The sequence below is a fragment of the Rhinolophus hipposideros genome (assembly GCF_964194185.1).
Source record: "Rhinolophus hipposideros genome assembly, chromosome: 5".
Taxonomy (NCBI): domain Eukaryota; kingdom Metazoa; phylum Chordata; class Mammalia; order Chiroptera; family Rhinolophidae; genus Rhinolophus; species Rhinolophus hipposideros.
In genome coordinates, this window is record NC_138051.1 from 30544663 (window position 1) to 30567140 (window position 22478).

The 22478-nt window shown below is 42.7% G+C and overlaps 2 protein-coding genes across 2 annotated transcripts; both read left to right on the plus strand.

Annotated features, from left to right (window-relative positions):
- The first annotated feature begins 7294 nt into the window (after window positions 1-7294).
- On the plus strand, window positions 7295-9474 carry OR6S1 (olfactory receptor family 6 subfamily S member 1). Its single transcript, XM_081050510.1, is given in 2 exon segments — window positions 7295-8361; window positions 8365-9474. Coding segments are annotated over 2 exon segments (963 nt in total). The 5' UTR covers window positions 7295-7830; the 3' UTR covers window positions 8797-9474.
- A 4592-nt stretch (window positions 9475-14066) lies between these two features.
- On the plus strand, window positions 14067-18889 carry LOC308498451 (endogenous retrovirus group K member 7 Gag polyprotein-like). The gene is made up of 2 exons (XM_081050511.1): window positions 14067-14114; window positions 14224-18889. Exon 2 carries the CDS (start codon window positions 14352-14354, stop codon window positions 16248-16250), a length of 1899 nt encoding a protein of 632 aa, XP_080906637.1. The 5' UTR covers window positions 14067-14114; window positions 14224-14351; the 3' UTR covers window positions 16251-18889.
- Window positions 18890-22478: the final 3589 nt, after the last annotated feature.

The following is a 22478-nucleotide window of genomic DNA, read 5'->3' on the forward strand; positions in this document are numbered from 1 at the left end:
TCACTTCCTGCGCTCGCCTCCGAACCCAGGCCAGCTGCAGCTCCCTTCCGCTCACACGTCGGCAGACTCGGGGACCGAGAGGATGTGGAATAGAGCACATACCGGTGAGCCCAGTGTTTCGGTGAGAACTGACTTTTGGTGAAAATACTTTTAGGGTTTTCCAAACAGGAAGCCACGGTTTCTTTGAGTCAATAACAAATTTAGTGACCCAACCTGAATTTTCCCCGCTGAGATCCTGCATTGTTCGAAAACCCACGGAAACAGGAAACCTTGCCAGATTGCCCACGTTCTGCCGGACGGCTGACGCCCGCAGGAGACTCTTGTTCTGGGCTGCAAGCCTGCGCAGGGCGCGTGTTGAGGGCTCGATCCCATTCTCTTGCCCCTCTGTCCTCCTCTCCGCTCCGGTTCCGGCCGCGCTCCCGGCTCTCGCAGCGCCAGAGTCCGCACGGGCCCGCAGCGATTCCCTGAGCTTGTAACGTTCTCGGTTACAACCCAGGTAGCAAAGCACCACTTGCACACTGGCAACAGGAACAAGAGAGGAAGCCGTTCTACTCAATGGTGTTTATTGAGGAGGTCTGGAGTGCGGAGAGAAGATATAAAGAGCGGAATTTCCACAGGCGTGAAGGTTGCCGGAGAGACGAAGGCGGTGGGTGAGAAGAATATTAAAATAATAATGAACACCTGCAAGGCCCCAGCGAGATTTGAACTCGCGACCCCTGGTTTACAAGACCAGTGCTCTAACCCCTGAGCTATAGGGCCCGACGGCTACCGCACTCGATTCTTTCCTGAAAAGGAAGACTTTTATGCTGGGCTTTCGTTAGTGCGTCTGAGTGTTGGAAACCGACAAGGCCCGAATGTCATTTCAGTCTGTTTCCCAACTATTGGAATTCAGTCTGCAGGTTCTTGCTGGGGATCGCGCAATACTGGGGTCAGTGACAGGACCACCACTATTTTAAGATTAGAGAAATCTATCCAACCCAAAACAGTCTAACAAAGTGAAAAACCTTATAATGCTAAGTGAAATAAGTCAGACAGATAAAGCAGAGAACCCTATGATTTCACTGATATGTGGTATATAAACCAAAAAGAACAAGACAAACAAATGAGAAACAAAAACTCATAGACACAGACAATAATTTAGTGGTTACCAGTGGGTAAGGGGGTGGGGGGTGGGTGATGAGGGTAAAGGGGATCAAATATATGGTGATGGAAGGAGAAGTGACTCTGGGTGGTGAACACACAATGGGATTTATAGACGATGTAATACAGAATTGTACACCTGAAATCTATGTAAATTTACTAACAATTGTCACCCCAATAAATTTAATAAAAATAAATAAATAAATAAATAAATAAATAAATAAATAAATAAATAAATAAAATAGTGGTAAAGTCAGAAGAAAAAAAAAACAAAAAACCTTTTTGTTTTGCCCTCCCAGCAGCTGTTTGTGAAAACTAAGCGAAACCCGGTACAGAGAAAGTTGCCTACCACAGTTCTCTGTCTTAACTTCCTTAGACAGAGGGACCTTTCTCACAGCTCGAGTCTCAGCGCCAGAACAACTAGCTATTTAATTCATCCCTTTATTCATCAGACACTGAATTCTAATTCTGTGCTAGGCTCTGAAGTAGGAACAAGGCATCCAGATAGGGTCTTTACCTTGAAGTCATTGTCATGGTTTTGTGGAATAAAAGAACTTTAGTTTTCATGAAAGAGAACAAAGGTAGCTGTGCCAGGTGTGAGGGGACGGTGGACAGTGCCAAGATTTACAAATTTACCGAGAGAGCTATGATAGACACAGGCCTTCAGGAGAGGATGGGCTTGAGCGGCACTTTGAAGGGAGGTTAAGACTTACACAAGTTTAAGGGCAGTGTGATCTCTGGTAGGAGAAAAGGTATGAGCAAAGTTTGAAAAAATGACTGAAGCATTTAAGGGGCCAAGGCAGAGAGCATTGGCTGGGGCAGATAACTGCCCTCCTGAAAGAGAGAAGGTAAGAACACAGGTTAGTAGGAGACAGAGAGATTTCTGGAATGAAATTTTGTCCTTTTAAAAACTGAAAATGGAAATTCACCAAGCATAGATATACAGAATGAATTGAAGGGACGAGAAACTAGAGTCAAGGGAACACCAGAGATTGGCCATGGTGCAAAGGCTCAAACGTAAAGCTGCAAGAGGGCAACAGTTACCGACTGGAAAGGAAAAAAATGAATGGAGGAGACACAGCAAAGACAGATTCTGCTGAAGTTAGACATGAATACAGAAGAAATCAGAGACAATAAAGAGGAAAGAGCCAGGGAGGACTCTAAAACATCAAAGCTTGAAGAAACAAGAACATCATTGCAGAGGGAAAAAAAAGTCTAAAGGAGACATAGGTATCTGGAGAGGGCAGAGGGGTATGAGGATTTAGGTAGGCTGAATCTGAGGTGACTGTTTTTCCCAATGGTTAAGGTGTCAGATTCTTGGGTATGGGATTTCATAAATCTGTAGATTTTTGTCTTTCTTCAGTTCTGGAAAATTCCCAGCCATGTTTTCAAACGTTGTTGCTCTATTTTTTCCTCTCCATTTATAAAACTGAAATTAAACCTATATTAGACCTTCACACCCTGTCCTCCATTTCTTTTAACCTCTCTTCCACATTTTCTGTCTATTTGTCTTTCCATGCTGCGTTCTGGATTACATGTTCTTACCCATAATCTATCAATTCTCCCTACAGCTGTTAAATCTACCCACTGAATCAATTATAATTATAAATTATAATTTTCAATTCTAGAAGTTCAATTTAATTCCTTTTTAAAACTACTAGACCAATTTTTTTTCTGGTTTTATTGAGATATAACTGACATACAGGCATGAGGTGATATCCCATTGTGGTCTTGACTTGCATTTCCCAGATGATTATTGATATAGAGCAAAATTTTTCATGTACATGTTGGCCATCTGTATGTCTCATTTGGAAAAATGTTTATTCAGATCTTCTGCCCATTAAAAAAAAAATTTATTGGGGAATACTGGGGAACAGTGTGTTTCTCCAGGGCCCATCAGCTCCAAGTTGCTGTCCCTCAATCCAGCCGTGGAGGGCGCAGCTCAGCTCCAAGTCCAGTTGCCGTTTTCAATCTTCAGTGCAGGGGGCACAGCCCACCAACCCATGTGGGAACCAAACTGGCAACCTTGCTGTTCAGAGTTTGTGCTCTAACCAACTGAACCACCTGGCCGCCCCTCTTCTGCCCATTTTTAAATCAGATGGTTTTCTTTTTGCTATTGAGTTGTATGAATTCTTTATGAATTTTGGATATTAGCCCCTTATCTGCTATAAGATTTGCAAATATTTTCTCCCATTCACTAGGTGGCCTTTTCATCTTGTTGATGGTTTCCTTTGCTGTACAGAAGCTTTATAGTTTGATGTTGTCCCACTTGTTGATTTTTGCTTTTGTTATTTTTGCTTTTGGTGTCAGATTCAAAAAATCACCACCAAGACCTATGTCGAGGAGCTTACCACCTATGTTTTCTCCAGGAGTTTTATGGTTTCAGGTCCTATGTTCAAGTTTTTAATCAATTTTGAGTTAATTTTGTGTATAGTATAAGATAGTGGTCCTGTTTTATTCTTTTGCATGTGACTGTCCAATTTTCCCATTGTATATTCTTGACTCCTTTGTCATAAATTAACTGACCATATATGAGTGGATTTTTTTTTTTCTGGGCTCTCCATTCTGTTCCATTGATCTTTGTGTCTGTTTTTATGCCAATACCATACTGTTTTAATTATTATAATTTTGAAATATAGTTTAAAATCAGGGAATGTAATGCCTCTGGCTTTGATCTTCTTTCTCAAGATTACTTTGGCTATTCAGGATCTTTTATGCTTCCATACAGATTTTAGCATTGTTTATTCTATTTCTGTGAAAAATGTCATTGGAATTTTGATAAGGACTGCATTGAATCTATATACTGCTTTGGATAGTATGGAATTTTAACAATATTAGTTCTTCCAATCTGTAAATATGGAATATCTTTTTGTTTATTTGTGTGTTTAATTACTTTCTTAAATATCTTATAGCTTTCAGTGTGCAGGTCTTTCACCTTCTTGGTTGTATTTATTTCTAGGTATTTTATTCTTTTTGATGTAATTGTTAATGGGATTGTTTTCTTAATTCCTCTTTCTGAGAGTTAATTATTAATGCATAGAAACACAACTGATTTTTTGTGTATTGATTTTTATCCTTCAGCTTTACTGAATTCATTACTTCTAAGAGTTTTTTAATGGAGTCTTTAGGGTTTTCTATATATATAATATCATGTGATCTATAAATAATGACAGTTTTACTTCTTTCTTTCCAATTTGAAAAGGCCTTTTATTTATTTATTTTTGCTTAATTGCTCTGGCTAGGACTTCCAACGCTATGTTGAATAAAAGTGGTGAGAATGAGCAGTCTTTTTCTTGATATTAAATGAAAAGCTTTTCACCACTGAGTATGATGTTAGTTGTGGTTGTTTCATTTGTGGCCTTTATTATGTTGAAGTACATTCCCTCTATCCCTACTTTGTTGAGAGTTTTTGTTATAAGTGGATGTTGAATTTTTGTCAAATGCCTTTTTTGCATCTACTGAGATGATCACATGATTTTTATCTTTCATTTTGTTAATGTGATGTATCACATTGACTATTTACAGATTTTGAACCACCTTGCATTCCCTAGAACAAATCCCACTCGATCATGATGTTTGATCCTTTTAATGTGTTGTCCAATTTCGTTGGCTAATCTTTTATTGAGGATTTTTCATTCACGTTCATGAGGGATATTGGCCTATAATTTTTTTTTCGTGGCCTCCTTGTCTGGTTTTGGTATCAGGATAGTGCTGGCCTTGTAAAATTAGTTTGAAAGAGTTCCCTTCTTTTCAACCTTTTGGAAGAGTTTGAGTATTAATTCTTTTTAGAATGTTTGGTAGAATTCACCAGTAATTCTAACCTGGTCCTGGTTTTTTGTTTGTTCGGAGATTTTTGATTACTGATTCGATCTTCTTACTAGTAATTGGTCTGTTCAGATTTTCTATTTTGTCACTATTCAGTTTTGGTAGGTTGTATGTTTCTAGAAATTTATCCATTCTTTCTATGTTGTCCAATTTGTTGGCATATAATTGCTCATGTCCATAGTAGTCTCATATGATCCTTTGTATTACTATGGTATCAGTTGTAACATCTCTTTGAGTTCTGATTTTATTTATTTGGGTCCTCTTTCTTGGTGAGTCTAGGTAAAAATTTGTCAATTTTGTTCATTTTTTCAAAGAACTAGCTCTTAGTTTTACTGATCTTTTTTATTGTTGTTTTGGTTTCTATTTTTATTTATTTATGCTCTAATCTTTGCTATTTTCTTTCTTCTACTGACTTTGGGCTTCATTTGTTATTTTTCTAGTTCCTTGAAGTGTAAAGTTAAGTTGTTTATTTGAGAATTTTCTTGTCTTTTGAGATAGGCATTTAGCTCTATGAATTTCCCTCTTTGAGCTGCTTGTGCTACATTTAGTTTTAAAATTTAAAAACATGTATGGCTCAAATGTGATTTACTAGCTCATAGACCTTATGGTCTCTCTTTTTGCTTAGACTTTTCTTTCCCACAGCTCAACAAACAAGAGCTTCAGTTTCTAGTTTAATTTTTTTCAGCTGAGCTCATCCAATTCTACCAGTCTTTAGCTCCACTCCTTCCTCAGAATATAAAGTGATGGCATTTCTCATACCTCATCCATGCTTCATTTAGGTATTTTCTTTTCTCTAAAAAGGAGTATGTCTAGAAAGAATGGAATTCAGCCAAACTGAGTTCCAGGGGGACCTGTATACTGTTCCTCTCAGCTCAAGATTTAACTGGTGTTCATCTCACAAGAGCAGCTGCTTCTTAAGTCGGGGTTCAGAGAATTTTAGCTCACATAATTTATTAGGCACCTAATGTGTGCCAGGCACTGTGCTTTGTGCTGGATATACAGAGATCAAAATATAATTTCTGCCTTAGGAGTGCAGAGTCTGGCAGGGGATACAGATGAAAATGCAGTTACAACACAATGGATTAAGTATTGAGACTGAGATCAACAGAATGTGCCACAGTTCAGGTCGGAGAATGGGAAGAATGGTGGCATTGAGAGGGGTGGATAGGGGAAGTTACTCAGAAGAACTCATATGCACCAGAGTAGATTGAGTTTGAATAGGAGTTAGTCAAGTTTTTAGTCAGGGGCATAATATGGAATACAAATGGAAAAATGTTAACATTGGTTCAGAATTCTAAAGTTTTAAGTGTATGGTATAATATATGCTATTACTAGAGGATAAAATACAAGGCTGGGAGAAGCAAAAGAAACTGGAGATAATGCAGGGAATCTTCTCCTATCTTATCACACCCTTGCGGCTCCTATCACTTCCTAACCTAGAAGCCAGGGAAGGAATTCCCAGTACCATTTTAAGTCTTCAGGGAGAAGATACTATGTGTTACCTGGGAAATAACATTTCCTCTGAGTGCCATGTAGGAGAAAATTGGATGATGACTGTGGCCTTCCATAGCTGGTTAAACTCGATTCTTTCTCTTATTCCCACTTCGTTGCCCCAGTACTTTTGCAGGGCTCTGGCTTGTGGTGGTTGACAGATAAAGGCAGATAAAGGCATTCCCAGTCACCCACTCTTGAATGAAGGTTCAGCCTCGTTTACAGATTTATCAGTCAATTTCCATGGAATCACAGATCTCCCTTGGTTCTTTTAAGAATTATTTTCTCTTTGTCTTTCTTACTCTCTTATGGTTTTATATCCTCACCATTTTTTCTAGCAGGCACTACTGCTAGCTGGGCTCCTGATGTCTGGATCAACCAATCTCTGTTTTGGAGCATCTCCATTGGAAGCTCAAGTTATGCATGAAGGATCCTACCTTTGAAAAGAGGGATTGGTTAGAAGCCAATGATTTCTTTAACCATATCCTTCCCTGCACTCCGGCTAATGCCAGGAACCAGGGAAGATGGGGTCTAAAACAGGAAAACTGAGAGTTTATACATAAAACACATGAACAAAAAAGTGAAGACCTGGCTTTGAATGGAACATTTTTTAACCATTAGAGATGAAAAGAACTGTAGGTAAGTGCATTATGTCTTTTCATAGATAGATGAGTGGTTTAATGCCTTCCTATTCAGCCCTTGCCTTTCAGCCCTATGTTGTTCTTATAGTGACTTAGCTTGTGGCATAGTCCTGCACTGGAAGCGTGCCTATTCAAGCTTAAGGCAGTGATCACATTGCCAAAGACACTCCTTCTAAAGAGGTGAGAAAGATGGGCCCTGATGGTTGACTTGCCTATAAGCTGAAGAAGGGGCAGCATGATGCAGCCTCCTTAGAATCAGAAAGCCCCTTTGTTTACAAGGCAGAACAGCAGCATCTGAGGAATTATACCTGGAAGAAAAGCCCAAAAGAAGCAGATTATCCCATTGCTGCCTGTTTTCCTGGTCCCCATTGAATGGCAATCATATTGTTCATAAAATCATTTCTCTGATATTTTTGCCCCACTCGGGTGCACAGTGATACAGTTATTATAATAATGAAGTATCACCATTTAAGATCTGAGAATAGGAGATGTGAAGATGGAGGCTCTTGGCATTTTCATACCTAAATTTTAACTACCCTTTGTGGAAAATCTTTACCAGCTCCAAATTCAATTAAATGAGAACCTCAGATCTTTCAAATATTAAGAGGATTTGTGATTGGAGAAAGTGAGGATATGTGTGCCATATCATGATCAAATAGGTTGCAGGATTGTTCTGGAGAAGACCTGTCCTCACCAAAATTACATTCATTTTGTTGCTCAGGAGGGGAAGGTAATGGCTCCTGCTGGGAACCAGAGCGGTGCTGTGACAGAGTTCATTCTGGCACGTGTCCCGAATTTCAACAGCACAAAAGCAGAACTGTTTTCTATCTTCCTTCTTGTCTACCTGGTGACTCTTATAGGCAACATGTTGATTGTTGGGGTGGTAGGAGCTGATACTCGCCTGCAGACTCCCATGTACTTCTTTCTGGGTAACCTGTCCTGCTTAGAGATCTTACTCACTTCCATCATCATTCCCAAGATGCTGAGCAATTTCCTCTCAAGGCAACACACTATTTCCTTTGCTGCCTGTATTACCCAATTCTATTTCTACTTCTTTCTTGGGGCCTCTGAGTTCTTGCTTTTGGCCATCATGTCTGTGGATCGCTACCTGGCCATCTGTCACCCTCTGCACTACCCCTTGCTCATGAATGGTACTGTGTGCTTTGAAGTGGCCTTGGCTTGCTGGCTCGGGGGACTTCTCTCAGTGCTTGGCCCCACAGTGGCTGTGTCCTTGCTTCCTTTCTGTGAACAGGATGCTGTGGTGTAGCACTTCTTCTGTGACAGTGGTCCACTGCTCCACCTGGCATGCACCAACACCAAGAAACTGGAGGAAACTGACTTTATCCTGGCATCTCTTGTCATTGTGTCCTCACTTATGATTACTGCTGTGTCCTATGGTCACATCGTCCTGGCGGTCCTGCGCATCCCCTCTGCTTCAGGCCATCAGAAAGCCTTCTCTACCTGTACCTTCCACTTGATGGTGGTGACCCTCTTCTATGGAAGTGCCATTTTTCTCTATGTGCGGCCTTCACAGAGTGACTCTGTGGATGCTAACTGGGCAGTGACAGTGGTAACAACATTTGTGACACCACTGCTGAATCCATTCATCTATGCCTTGTGCAATGAGCAAGTCAAGGAAGCTTTGAAGGATCTGTTAAGGAAGGTGGTAGCAGGCTTTTGGGGCGATTTTACTTGCTAAGAGTTTCAACAAGAAAACAATGAGGTGAAAGTGAATGGATGTAATAACTAGTCTTAACTCCAAGTTTTCTCCATTGTCACTCTCTTATTGTCATCATGGACATCACCAATTGACTGAGTTCTGGAACTACTACAGAACTGGAGTCATCAAGTCTATCCTTCTCTTTCAGGCAAAATTCCTTGATTTTATCTCATACATAGATCCATATTGTTATTGATATATCATAATCAATACCATCATTACATCATAAGACCCTCCAACCTGTGAGATCTTAACCTAAAAGTCCATGGTCACTGGGGAGTCTGAGGATGGACTTCAGAAAATTTATAAGCCCCATTGGTATGTGAATTTATGTGTTTGAACTTATATGTATTTGTCTGGGAAGGGAATCTATAGCTCCAATCCAATTCTCAGAGTGATCTATATGTGACCCTCGCCAAAAGTGACAAACGACTAAAATTCTCAGTAGAGTCTTCCAATTGTTCATGAAAATCAAGAATTAAAAAAAAAATCCGTATAGGACCAGCCTGGTGGCTCAGGCGGTTGGAGCTCTGTGCTCCTAATTCCGAAGGCTGCTGGTGCAGTTCCCACATGGGCCAGTGGGCTCTCAACCTACATTGTTGCTGGTTCAGCTCCTTGACTCCCACAAGGGATGGTGGGCTGCGCCCCCTGCAACCAAGATTGAACACGGCACCTTGAGCTGAGCTGCCGCTGAGCTCCTGATGGCTCAGTTGGTTGGAGTACGTCCTCTCAACCACAAGGTTGCCTGTTTGACTCCTGCAAGGGATGATGGGCTGTTCCCTTTGCAACTAACAACGGCAACTGGACCTGGAGCTGAGCTGCGCCCTCCACAACTAAGATTGAAAAGACAACTTGACTTGGAAAAAGACCTGGATGGAAGTACACACTGTTCCCCAATAAAGTCCTGTTCCCTTTCCCCAATAAAAAAATATATATATATATCTAAAAAAATTATCCTTATAATCAAAAATGAATAAAAAGAAAACTTAGAGATTATCTGGATATGTTTGTACATACTTTCTCCAAAAAATGCATTTACTGCCAGGTGGTAAAAAGGTAAACTTATTCACTTCTCCACAGAAATCCAAGGTGCCTTTGGAAAAGCAGATCAAAGAGAAATTTCATGAATAGTAGCATTTAAAGTGTTTTTCTAATTTGCACTTTATTACAAAGATGAATTAAAGACATCTCTACTCTTTTGTCACTGGATTGTGTTCCTTTCATTTGTCCATATTTTTACATTCTTATATATCTGCTGTCGTTAATCTTTTTTTGTTTTTGATAAAATTGGGATTGGGATGAAGACTTTTAATATCAAAGAGCTAAGCACTACAGATGTCTGAAATAATTCAAGATCTGACCATACAAAAAAAGTATAGGGGAGTTCTGTGCCCCCTAACATTCCCTAGGTGATGAAGATGAACTGGTAGTTCTCAGCCCCAAGAATTAACAAAATTACTTATTAGAAGTGTCAGCAGCAGGACAGTGGGATGGCTCAATTGGTTACAGCATGGTACTCTTAACAAGGTTGACGGTTTGATTCCCACATGGGCCAGTGAACTGTGCCCCCCACAACTAGATTGAAAAACAACGACTTAATCAAGTCCCAATTCCTGCCACTAAATATGCCTGCTGAATATGCTTGCTGAATCTTCAGCCAGATGCCCTCTGTCTGGTTCCCAATGGTCATGATTTTCTTTAAGGTCAAAAGAGCTTATTTTGGGTTTTGAAACACTCACCCCTCTACTACGTAAGATCATCCTAAACTTATTTCTGCTTTTCAGAACTAGTTTTCCTTCTTTCACCTTCCTTCTCAAAACACAAGATATTTAGTCCCCCTTTAATTTGCTCCTTTGTGCCTTTGTTCAAGTGCTGCCAAGTTGTCCCGGTCTTGATTGTAGAGCCCAGCCAGTATTTCTGCTTCTACCATGGTAATAGAAGGAGGAATGGCACCATTTTCATCTGCAGTGGTGATAAAAAAAACCTTAAGAGTCAGAACATATGTAGGCCAACGAGCTCACTCTTGGTAACCCAACACACCGTTGCCCAAGTTTCAGGGCAGAGAAAGAAAGGATCCATTAAGTAATTCTGGAGCTACCCAATGACCTCAGAGCCAAACATATGTACTGACCAAATCCTGCCCCTCACAGACAAGCTCCTAGAAAAGAATGATTTACTATGTTCCACACCTTCCCCTTATTCTCCAACCCACTATCGTCTTCCCTAAATTTTCTGCTTTAAGTGCTGGTAATGATTGTCAATAATGCCTGAGTAACCAAATCAGAGCCTATCCTTAAATTCATCAGTGCCTATCCTTAAATTCTTTCTCCATGAATGCTCTTCCATGTGGGTTCTTATCCAAACCAGTATTAACCACTGCCCTGTGTTTTTCTTAAAAGTCCTGTCTTTAATTTGGATCTTTCTCATGAACCCCAGGGCTCTACATCCAGCTTCCTACTTTGCATCTCCGCCAGTAGACAGTCATTCAGCAAACACATCACAGCCCAGGCTAGGTATATCACCTTTCTGATGGAACAACCAGCCTGGAAGTCAGGTCATCCTGGCAGATTCTACCCTCTCTCTTCCTTTCCTCCAATCACCAAACACAAAACTATTCTTGCCGGCCACATAACTTTTCCAAGAGAGGACCCTCCAAAAGGACAAATATGATTGGGTCAGACAAATTCTGTCAAAGACTCCCCGTGTACAAGTAGTTTAGGAAGATAAGCAAGTTTGAAGGCCTTATCCCAGCAGTTCATAAGTTTGGGCAACCTCTATAATACAAACCAGAATCAACCACACTTTATGGTTACAAGTAGACGCTTTATACTACAGCCGGATGTTTTTTCCAGGTGAGTAATGAAAGAACACTAAAGTGGATTCTTAGAGCTACCCTAAGACCTCAGAACCCAATCTCAGAGTCTAGTGGATTCTTGCCAGAAATGGCAAGACGATTGTCACTATGTTATATTGCGTTTTGGAAAATAATGCCTGGAAATAATTCAATTGCGCTCCCTTTGGAGGGAATGAATGTCCACCTTTTGAGCCCGAGGGTTCCCAGAACCCAAACTTCGCATTAGAAAGACTGGTACAGCATTTGCGACAGTAGGGTAGACGGACCAGGACCTCATAAAGAGAGTTCTGTCCCTGCATTGCGACCCCAACACTCCAGGTACCACTCTTTTCCGTGTGAAATGCCCTGAGAAGTGCACTTGTATTTTCCGCGCGAAGTGCTGGGGTAAGAACTACTGGAACAAGCTTTTTTTTTTTTTTTTTTGAAAGTATATTTGCATGCTACACACTTAAAGTACATGTTCCTGTTTGCTGATATAGTCATTTGGGCTTGTGCCAGTCAAAGGCTGCCCGATTATTTGACCCGATAACATCACTTTGATTAAGAATAGTTCTACAGTGTAACTTTCCCTCTAAGTTTCGATTAAAATGATGTTACAATAGGGTATTCTCCAACTCTCTGCCACATCTTTTCTTCCATTTTAGTCATTGTTTCAGCATTGCTTTATATGTTGCACATGCAATTATCCAGGTTTTTCTTCTTAGGAACTGTACAACAGAGATGGGGGGAGGGGTGAAGGGCACAGGCTTTCTTGCACACCGTTAGGAAAATGCTTTGCGATGAGCTTTTCTTTGTACGCCCTAGAAAATGTCAAATTTCATGTTTCATTGTAAACTCAAACTTCGCCAAATATTCAGAGCAGAAGGGTTACCGTCTGAAGCCTGCAAGATGCCTCCCTGGGTTTGGGGAGCCTGAAATCGCGTTTGTAGCCCCGGAGCGGCCCCAGAGAGAGACCTTCGAGGGGAACCCAGAGTGTCTGCGGTGTTGGGCAAAGAGGCGGTTCGGGAACCGGCGTCTGGGATTCGAGTCCCCTCGGGAAGCTGCCGGCGAGGGACCCGCACACCCAGAGTCCCAACCTTAGCGTTCACTAAGGCCTTGCGGGGAGGTGGAGTCCAACCGCCGGCCGGCGCCCGCTCCTGTGTCCGGGTGGCGGAGCCCAGTCCCCCATGGGCCGGAGGGTGGCGGGAGGGTGAGAAGGGCGGGTGCGCAGGGTCCCCGGAATAAGTTATTATACACAATAAAAGCCTGTCAGAGCTGCACGAAGGGCCCTGATCTCCAACGAAGCCTTTGGCCCACAGTAGCATCATCGTTGTCCCTGAGTGGGACAGAAGAAGCCAACTTACAGCCTGGGCAGAACTAGGATTGGTGGTGGCGTTGGCTTCGTTTGGCTTTTGTAGAAAGAGGGGCTCCTCCGGGATTTGAACTCTGGATCTCTCTCACCTAAAGCAAAATGAAACCATACCACTAGATCAACCTGCTAGCCACCAACACAATTCCTCTCTTTTGAATGTATGGCTGTTGAATGTATGGCTATATCTCATGGACTAGGTGCCAGACTCCTGGGCGGGCTGAGACCCGAGGAGAGAAAAGAGGAAGAGGAGCTCTCCCTTTCCAACCCTCCTATGTGTGGCCACTTTCTATTTGTTCTGGACTTAAGGTTGAACATATAGAAGAGTCCAGAGGTCCAGACAGAGAAAGCTGCTGCTCGGTTATTAGTTATTAGCAAAGTATGTTAAAGAACCAAGGAAAGGGTCAGTCCCCTTCTAGTCAGCTTCTGCTTCAGGAAATCTGGAGGAATCTCAGGCTCGGATTGGCTGTGCCTGAGCTGGACTGTGCTGATAGGGCAGGGGGTGGAGGTGGGGGGAAGCCTGGATGCCCTCACACCCTCACTGTTTTATCCTCCAAGGTCGAGGGTTACATCCTGTGCTTGGAGAAAGCTGCCTCCCTTTAAAAACAAAACAAAATAACAAAACGTAACACCAGTCTTAGTCTGAGACAGCTGTAGCACTTTTATGGGTCCGAGCAGATTGGTGACAATGACACTAATGACGTGTCTTGCATCCTTCACTTCTGTAAGACACCCACACCCTACCCCCACCTTACCCTCGGGCTTTACTCATGGCCCTGGTGTTGCCTGAGCTCGGGTCTGAGGCTGACAAGCATGTACTGAGGGCGCTAGTCTTCCAGCGATGTGGGAAACCGTGCCGAAGTGCTTACTGGTATTGTTTTGTGAAATGTTGAACCTTTGACTTCCTTGAGCAGTTTGTGTTTCCAGCAAGGCAAAACTTGCTATTTTGAGAATACAGAACCAGACAAGGTCAGGGAGTGCTGAGCTGGCCAAAACACATGCCCTTGTTTATCCAAGCATTGTAACTACCAGATTGCAGACAGTTCTGTTACTTCCTGATACCCAGTGTATATAAACTGCAAAAATAAACTTGGGGTACTGTAGTCTACTTAGGACTGTCTGCCCTCCCGATCCCATCTTTGTCTCTCTTCTTTTCTCTCAAATCCTCACTCCCCACTTCAGGGACTGTTCCTCTCGTTGGCAGGCACCGACAAGTGGCGCCTGAACAGGGACCTGAATACTGGGGACAAGAGTGAAGGACACTGCACGGAGCTGAGACGCATCACCTAAGGTAAGGGGTGCGGTGAGATACCACAGTCGGGAGTAAAAATCATGGGACAGGGTAACAGCAAAATGTTGTTTACTCAGATATTAAAAAGTATGTTAAAGGCCAGAGGAGTAAAAACTAGTGAGGCGCAGTTGCTTAGGTTTCTTGATTTTGTGGAAAAGGTTTGTCCATGGTTCCCTGAGGAGGGGACGCTAAATTTAGAGACATGGGAAAAGGTGAGAGAACAGTTACAAGGACATTATGAAGTGCATGGACCTTCTAAGGTGCCTGTGGATGCCTTCTCCCTGTGGAACTTGGTAAGAGATGCCATTGATCCCAGGCATGAGGAAGTGTGTTATAATGAACATGTAAGAGAAAGGAATAGTAAACTAGAAAAGGACAGAGATGGACCCACTGACGTCTCTCCCTCTGCTCCTCCAGAGCCAGTTAATCTTTATAGCGGGGTCGAAGATGATGACAGACTGGACCCCCAAGATGAGGAGGGCCTAGAGGAAGCTGCTGCTCGATATCATGACCCTAAAGATTTCATAGGGGCGGTTCAGACAGAAACAGGTGCTAAGACAGGACATCTAGATCCTCTCCAGGTAGAGATTGGTCGATTGCAGTCAGCAATCACCTCCCTCTCTGTGCAAATGCAGATGGTACAATCGAGGCAGGCAGAACAGACTGCTGAAGGACAGTCGGAGTGGAGACCCAGATTACAATCTAGCCGCACACCTAGTGTTGTTGCGGGATTGGATCCACCCCCTGAGGTACTGGTGGTCACACCAGTGACCATCCGGCAAGTGTCCGGACAGACTTGCCCTCGTGATTCCCCTCTGTGTAAGGTCCTGCAAACCGCCTGCAAGTTAGGGGAAGATACTGGAGATTTTGGGTTGGCATTTCCGGTGATAAAAAGACAGGACGCACAAGGAAATCCCGTCCGAGACCATGTGCCTTTTCCCTTCAAAAGTTTAAAAGAATTAAGAACGGCATGTTCTCAATATGGTCCTAATGCCCCGTTCACCCAGGCCCTGCTAGAATCACTAGCTACAGAAGCCCTGCCGCCTAGTGATTGGAAGCAACTTGCTAGGGCTTGCTTATCAGAAGGGGACTATTTATTATGGAAGTCTGATTTTGCAGAATTCTGTCAGAGTACTGCGGAGATAAATCAGACACAAAACATTCCTATCTCCTTTGATATGTTGGCAGGTGAAGGACCTTATAGAGACTTGCAAACACAATTAAATTTTAACCCGGCTGCTTATGCACAAACAAATGCTGCCGCCAGGCGTGCATGGAAAAAGATTCCTATGCTAGGAAAACGTTCTGAGGACCTCTCTAAAATTATCCAGGGGCCTGATGAGACTTTCCAAGACTTCCTTTCCCGATTAATGCAGGCAGCTGAAAAAATTCTGGGAGACTCAGATGCCAGCATGCTGTTAGTTAAACAGCTTGCTTTTGAGAATGCTAATTCTGCATGCCAGGCTGCATTACGACCTTACAAAAATAAGAGTAGCTTGTCAGATTATGTCCGGTTGTGCTCAGAGATAGGACCTTCCTATATGCAGGGTCTTGCAATGGCCGCTGCCATGCAAGGAAAGACTGTTAGAGAAATGTTATTCCAACAACAACAAAAGAAAATAAAGGGACAGGGCAAATGTTTTGGGTGTGGACAGCCGGGCCATATGATCAAAAACTGCCCTAAAAAACAAGGTCAGCCCCAAAAGAAGGAGGCCCCAAAACAACCTGGATTATGTCCAAAATGTAAGAGAGGTAAACACTGGGCCAATGAATGTAAATCTAAGAGGGATGCCTCCGGAAATCCTCTTCTTCCGGGAAACAGGAAGAGGGGCCAGCCCCAGGCCCCGCAACAATGTTATGGGGTGCTGCAACAGTTCGTCCCCCAACAGGGAAATCCATTCAGGAACTCTTCCGAGCAACCCCAGGCAGCGCAGGATTAGACCTCAGTAGAGCCGCCTACACAGTACTAACACCTGAGATGGGGATGCAAGCTATTCCTACAGGGGTCTTTGGGCCTCTGCCTCCACAGACTGTGGGATTAATCCTAGGAAGGAGTAGTACTACTATGAAAGGGATATCGGTTGCTCCAAGAGTTGTAGATATGGATTATACAGGAGAAATCAAGATTATGACTCATTCGCCTGAAGGCATTTCAGTGATCAATAACGGACAACGTATAGCACAATTACTGTTAATTCCATATGTCAAATCGGGTAAAACAGCAGGCCATAAACCCCGAGGCAACGCGGGCTTTGGATCATCAAATGCTTATTGGGTCCAGGCCATTCAACACCAGAGGCCAGAATTACAACTATCCATTAATGGCTGTTCCTTCATGGGCCTTTTAGACACGGGGGCCTACGTCTCTGTTTTAACTGCAGATCCGTGGCCTAGCTACTGGCCAAAACAACAAACAGTAACCCAATTACAAGGCATAAGACAATCTCAATCACCAGAACAGAGCAGTGACATATTGTTATGAAAAGATCAAGAGGGACATAAAAGATCCTTTCAACATACATAGTGGCAAGATTGCCTGTCAATCTATGGGGCAGAGATGTCATGAGTCAGATGGGAGTTTACCTGTACAGCCCTAATCAACAGGTCACTAAAATGATGTTCGATCAAGGACTTCTGCCTAGAAATAGCTTAGGTCCTTCTGGACAAGGAAGAAAAGAGCCTATCTTTCCCTCACCCTTACCACAAAGAGCTGGCTTGGGATATTTTTAATGGGGGTCATTACTCCTCCTATACCCCATGCAGATGCTATCACTTGGAAAAGCGACGCACCTGTTTGGGTAAAACAGTGGCCCCTGTCATCAGAAAAAATACAGGCTGCAAGGTTGCTGGTACAGGAGCAACTCGATAAGGGACATATAGCACTTTCTAACTCTCCATGGAACTCTCCCATATTTATAATTAAGAAAAAATCAGGTAAATGGAGGTTGTACAAGATTTGAGAAAAATAAATGAGACTATGGAGCTCATGGGGGCTTTACAACCAGGATTGCCTAATCCTTCTGCTATACCCCAAAACACATATAAAATAATCCTGGATTTAAAGGATTGTTTTTATACCATACCATCGTGTCCCAAGGACTGTAAAAGGTTTGCATTCAGTGTTCCTTCAACTAACTTACAAGAACCTATGAAGAGATATCAACAGCTGGTGCTACCTCAAGGTATGGCTAATAGCCCTACTCTATGTCAGAAATTTGTGGCAGCAGCGTTAGAGCCTACCCGCTTAAAATTTCCCACTGTTTATATAATACATTACATGGATGACATTTTATTGGCACATACACAAGAATCCTTATTGCTTGAGGCATATGCTCATTTACAAAAAGGCTTACATACCCAAGGATTAGTTATAGCCCCTAAAAAAAATATTCCTACTTGGGATATACTCTGTGGCCAAAAAAATATTCAGCCTCAAATCATTCAAATAAAAAAAGATAGATCAAAAACCCTTAATGATTTTCAAAAATTGTTGGGAGACATCAATTGGATCAGGCCACAGTTACATCTTACTACGGGAGACTTAAAACCTTTATTTGACATATTGAGAGGGGATTCTGATCCTACGTCTCACCGACAGATTACAAAAGAGGGAAGACTAACACTAGAAAAGGTGGAAACAGCTATATCATTACAACAAATTCAATATTTAGATTATACCCAACCGTGGGAGGCTTATATTCTGGCCACAGCTCATACTCCCACTGCTGTCCTTTGGCAACAAGGACCATGAAGGTGGCTCCATCTTCCTGTATCACCCTCTCGAGTATTAACTCCTTATTACGATTCAGTAGCATCCTTAGTTCAGCTAGCTAGAACAGAATCTACAAACTATTTCGGCAGAGAGCCACAAATCATAGGAGTACCCTTTACGCTATTACAAATCGAGTGGCTGTTCCAAAATTCTGATAATTGGGCCATTGCTTTTGCCAACTTCACAGGAAAAATTAACATACATTATCCTAGTAGTAAATTGTTACACTTTGCCCAAGCTCATGAATTTGTATTTCCTAAAATAGTCCAACATCAGCCCATTGGGAATGCCACATTGGCCTTTACTGATGGATCCTCTAATGGTAAGGCGGTATATGTTATTGGAAAAAAAACACATGTATTGTCTTCTTCCCCTGCTTTGGCTCAGGTAGCTGAGCTCCGAGCCGTGACGGCCGTATTTCAACAGTTGCGCTCTGTACCCTTCAATCTGTATACTGATAGCCATTATATTGCACAATCCATCATAAAACTAGAGACTGTGCCGTCTATTGAAACACAAAATAATGAAATTCAAAACCTCTTTATACAAATTCAACAATTAATTAGACAGCGTCTCCAGCCCTGCTTCATAGGACATATTCGAGCTTACTCCGGCTTACCTAGACCCCTCTCTGAAGGCAACAATGCCGCAGATCAGCTCACCAGATTTGTTGCCCTAACCAATGTTGAACAAGCTCAACAATCTCATCTTATTCATCATCAAAATAGTCAAAGCTTAAGAAGACAATTCCACCTGAAACTAATAAATAAATAAATTTATGAAAAAAAAAAAAAGAAGACAATTCCAGCTTACAAAAAAAAAAAACAGCCAGACAGATTGTAAAACGATGTCCTATATATCCTACACATCACACTGTGCCTCACTTGGGGGTTAACCCCCGAGGTATAAAACCCAATCAGCTATGGCAGATGGATGTCACACACATCCCTAAATTCAGAAAATTAAAATATGTCCATGTGTCAATAGAGACATTTTCAAGATTTATTATGGCTTCAGCCCAATCGGGAGAGGCTACTAAAAATGTTATTAATCACTGCTTACATTGCTTTTCTGCAATGGGCATCCCAAAAATCATCAAAACGGATAATGGAACTGGATATACCAACAAGGGTTTTCAAATATTTTGCACTCAATTCTCTATTATTCACAAGACGGGCATTCCCTATAATCCTTAAGGCCAAGGTATTGTAGAGTGGGCCCACAGCACAATAAAGGCTCAAATTGAAAAAATAAAAAAGGGGGAGGTCTACTCCGTCTCCCCACATACAATCCTTAATCACACTCTTTTTGTTCTAAATTTTTTAAACATGGATGCGCGGGATAGATCTGCCGCGGATCGCTTCTGGCATCCTAACACTCAACAAGATTATGCCCAAGTGAGGTGGCGGGATCCACTTACTAACCAGTGGCATGGGTCGGACCCAGTCCTAATTTGGGGACGAGGGCATGTTTGCGTTTATTCACAGGACAATGGAGGTGCGTGGTGGCTGCCTGAGAGGCTGGTGCAGGTTGCTGATGAGCGTCTTCGAGATCCTGCTGGTTGCACAGATGGCTCAGGGTGAGACATACTGGGCATATGGTCCTGACCCTCCCATGCTACACCCCACAGTGTGGAACGAGCCTGAAGTCATTGTTGGGACAAATGACACTAGGCTGTTAGGACATCCATTTGCTCCTGCCGTCCTGCAAGCTGTTGGATTCAATTATAGCGGCTTGGGCATAGGACTACCCATACGCTTCGCGAAGAATGACAACGTCACCGGATGTTTCCGTGTGGGCAGCCAGACAATTCACAGAGGCAACCATGGACAGAGTGTCACACTCCATCAGCCAGTAGGATGAAAAAACATCAGGGATAAAAACCCACCTCCACCATAAGCCCATGATCCTTGCAGTGAGGAGAACAGAGAAAACAACAGATCCATCCTTTGGAGACAATGTTATAAAGAACCCTGGGAATATAGTGTCCCTGGATTTAATAAAACTGTTATAGACTGGTCCGGAGGCCATGACACAGGTGCTGATATCCAACAAGTGACTAAGACTGGCGTGGTTGCGGAATTATGGTATACCTCCCGGCCCCAGCGACATATTTGGAAACTAGCGGGAACAATGGGTACAGTGACTATGAGTATGGACAAGGGGCGAGGCAAGGTAGGAGGCAATCCCACTGTTTGTGTCAAGGCTCCATATGTGCTTATGATTGGTAATTTTAACATCACCCCTATTGACGGGGTCCAATTTAATGTATCTTGTATACAATGTAACCTGAGTAATTGCATCACTTGGTCAAATGACAAAACTAGAGTTGTAGTTCTCCACCAACCCTCTTTCATTATGGTACCTGTTAACATTTCAGGTCCTTGGTATTCGGACCGAGGCACACATATCAGAACAAATTAATAAGGCATTAAACAGACAGACTTGAGCTGTTGGGTTAATTATAGCCAGCGTTGTGGCAGTTTTTACACTAATTGCTATGGCTGCCACTGCTGCTGTCGCTCTTACACAGTCCATTCATAATGCTCAATATGTAAACACATTGGCTAAAAATGTGACTACAGCATTGGGAACTCAGGAACATATTGATGATAAGCTAAATGCAAAACTAGATGCCTTATATGAGGTGGTACAATATATAGGGGATGAGGTGTGTTCTCTCAAAATAAGATCTAAACTCAGTTATCATGCAGAATATCAGTGGATATGTGTTACCCCTAAAATGTATAATCAATCAGATGTCTCATGAGAAAGGGTTAAACACCATCTCCAGGGAATATGGCATAAAGAAAATATGTTTTTTGACCTCGTCCAATTTCACCAAGAGATATTAGCTCTCAGAGAAGCCAAACCACTGGATGCAGATGTATCTGACATGGTCAAACAATTTATACAAGGCCTCGGAGGAGAATTCCCCTCCTTTCTAGCTTTGTTCCATTTGCTACTGCCTTTGTAATAATCATTGTTGGTGTTCTTCTATTCCTATGTTTTGCTCCGCTGCTTATAAAGGTAATACTCAAGGGCTTCATCGATCTCCAAACAAAGGTTCATGAGTTGAGATTATCTGCCCAGGTCCACCGTGTCGCTGACACCGGTGTATAAAGCCCCTACAATGGGTCGGCAGCCAAAGACGGGTAAGGATTTGGTAAGAATGTACATAACCTAAGACAAGAACCGTTCGCTAGAGGGATGGTCTCCTATGACGGGTAAATGGACATGTCTGTACCAACCACCTAAGCCAGGCGCGACCCTTGTGTTAATATTATATAAAAAAGGGGGACCTGTGGGAAACCGTGCCGAAGTGCTTACTGGTATTGTTTTGTGAAATGTTGAACCTTTGACTTCCTTGAGTGGTTTGTGTTTCCAGCAAGGCAAAACTTGCTATTTTGAGAATACAGAACCAGACAAGGTCAGGGAGTGCTGAGCTGGCCAAAACACATGCCCTTGTGTATCCAAGCATTGTAACTACCAGATTGCAGACAGTTCTGTTACTTCCTGATACCCAGTGTATATAAACTGCAAAAATAAACTTGGGGTGCTGCAGTCTACTTAGGACTGTCTGCCCTCCCGATCCCATCTTTGTCTCCTTTTTTCTCAAATCCTCACTCCCCACTTCAGGGACTGTTCCTCCTGTCGGCAGGCACCGACACAGGGACTTACATTCCAGTTTGGTCCTGATCAGGAATGTTTCTTTCTCACATATAAGGAGGTACTTTTTTCAAAACAAGTTTCTTTTAATTATTTGTTAAATTTTGTTTAGACATATATACTATTTAACTGAAATTTTAAAAATGCAGGTGATTCAAAGTTAAATAGCAGTAGCCTGTTATTTGATCCTGTAGTTCAGGGGTTACCGCATGGGCCCCAGAAAGCAGCTATCAGGAGTTCAAATCTCACTTGTAACCTGAGGAGAGTGCCTCGGTTTCCCCTAGGCTTACAAAGAAAGCAGTGTACTATATTTTGGTCCATGCGTTGAAGCAGTCTTGAAGAAAAGAAACACTGTGTGATCTTTCCGGGAAAATCAGGTCCTGGAGCTTTGGGACGAACAACCATAGAATCGGGGCTCCTATAATCCCGGAAAAGAAAGTAGGTGTTTTTGCCTTTCAGTACATAGGGGAGAAACTAGATTTCTCAGATCTCTGCGACAGGACTCCGCGATTTGGTGGAGTCCAGGGACCTCTGCGGAAGAGATCAAATTAGTCTCGGCTCACTGATAGTCGTGACCTCCCACCCCCACACCTGGCAGACACCAGAGCTTGGAGTCCAGAGCACTTTCCTGCTTTGCAGCCTGCCTGGTGCCTCAGGTTCTACGGCGCTCCTGGAGCGAGAACTGGATGGTCTTCCTCTGGGGGAGCCTAGTCCAGAAGCTACGCAG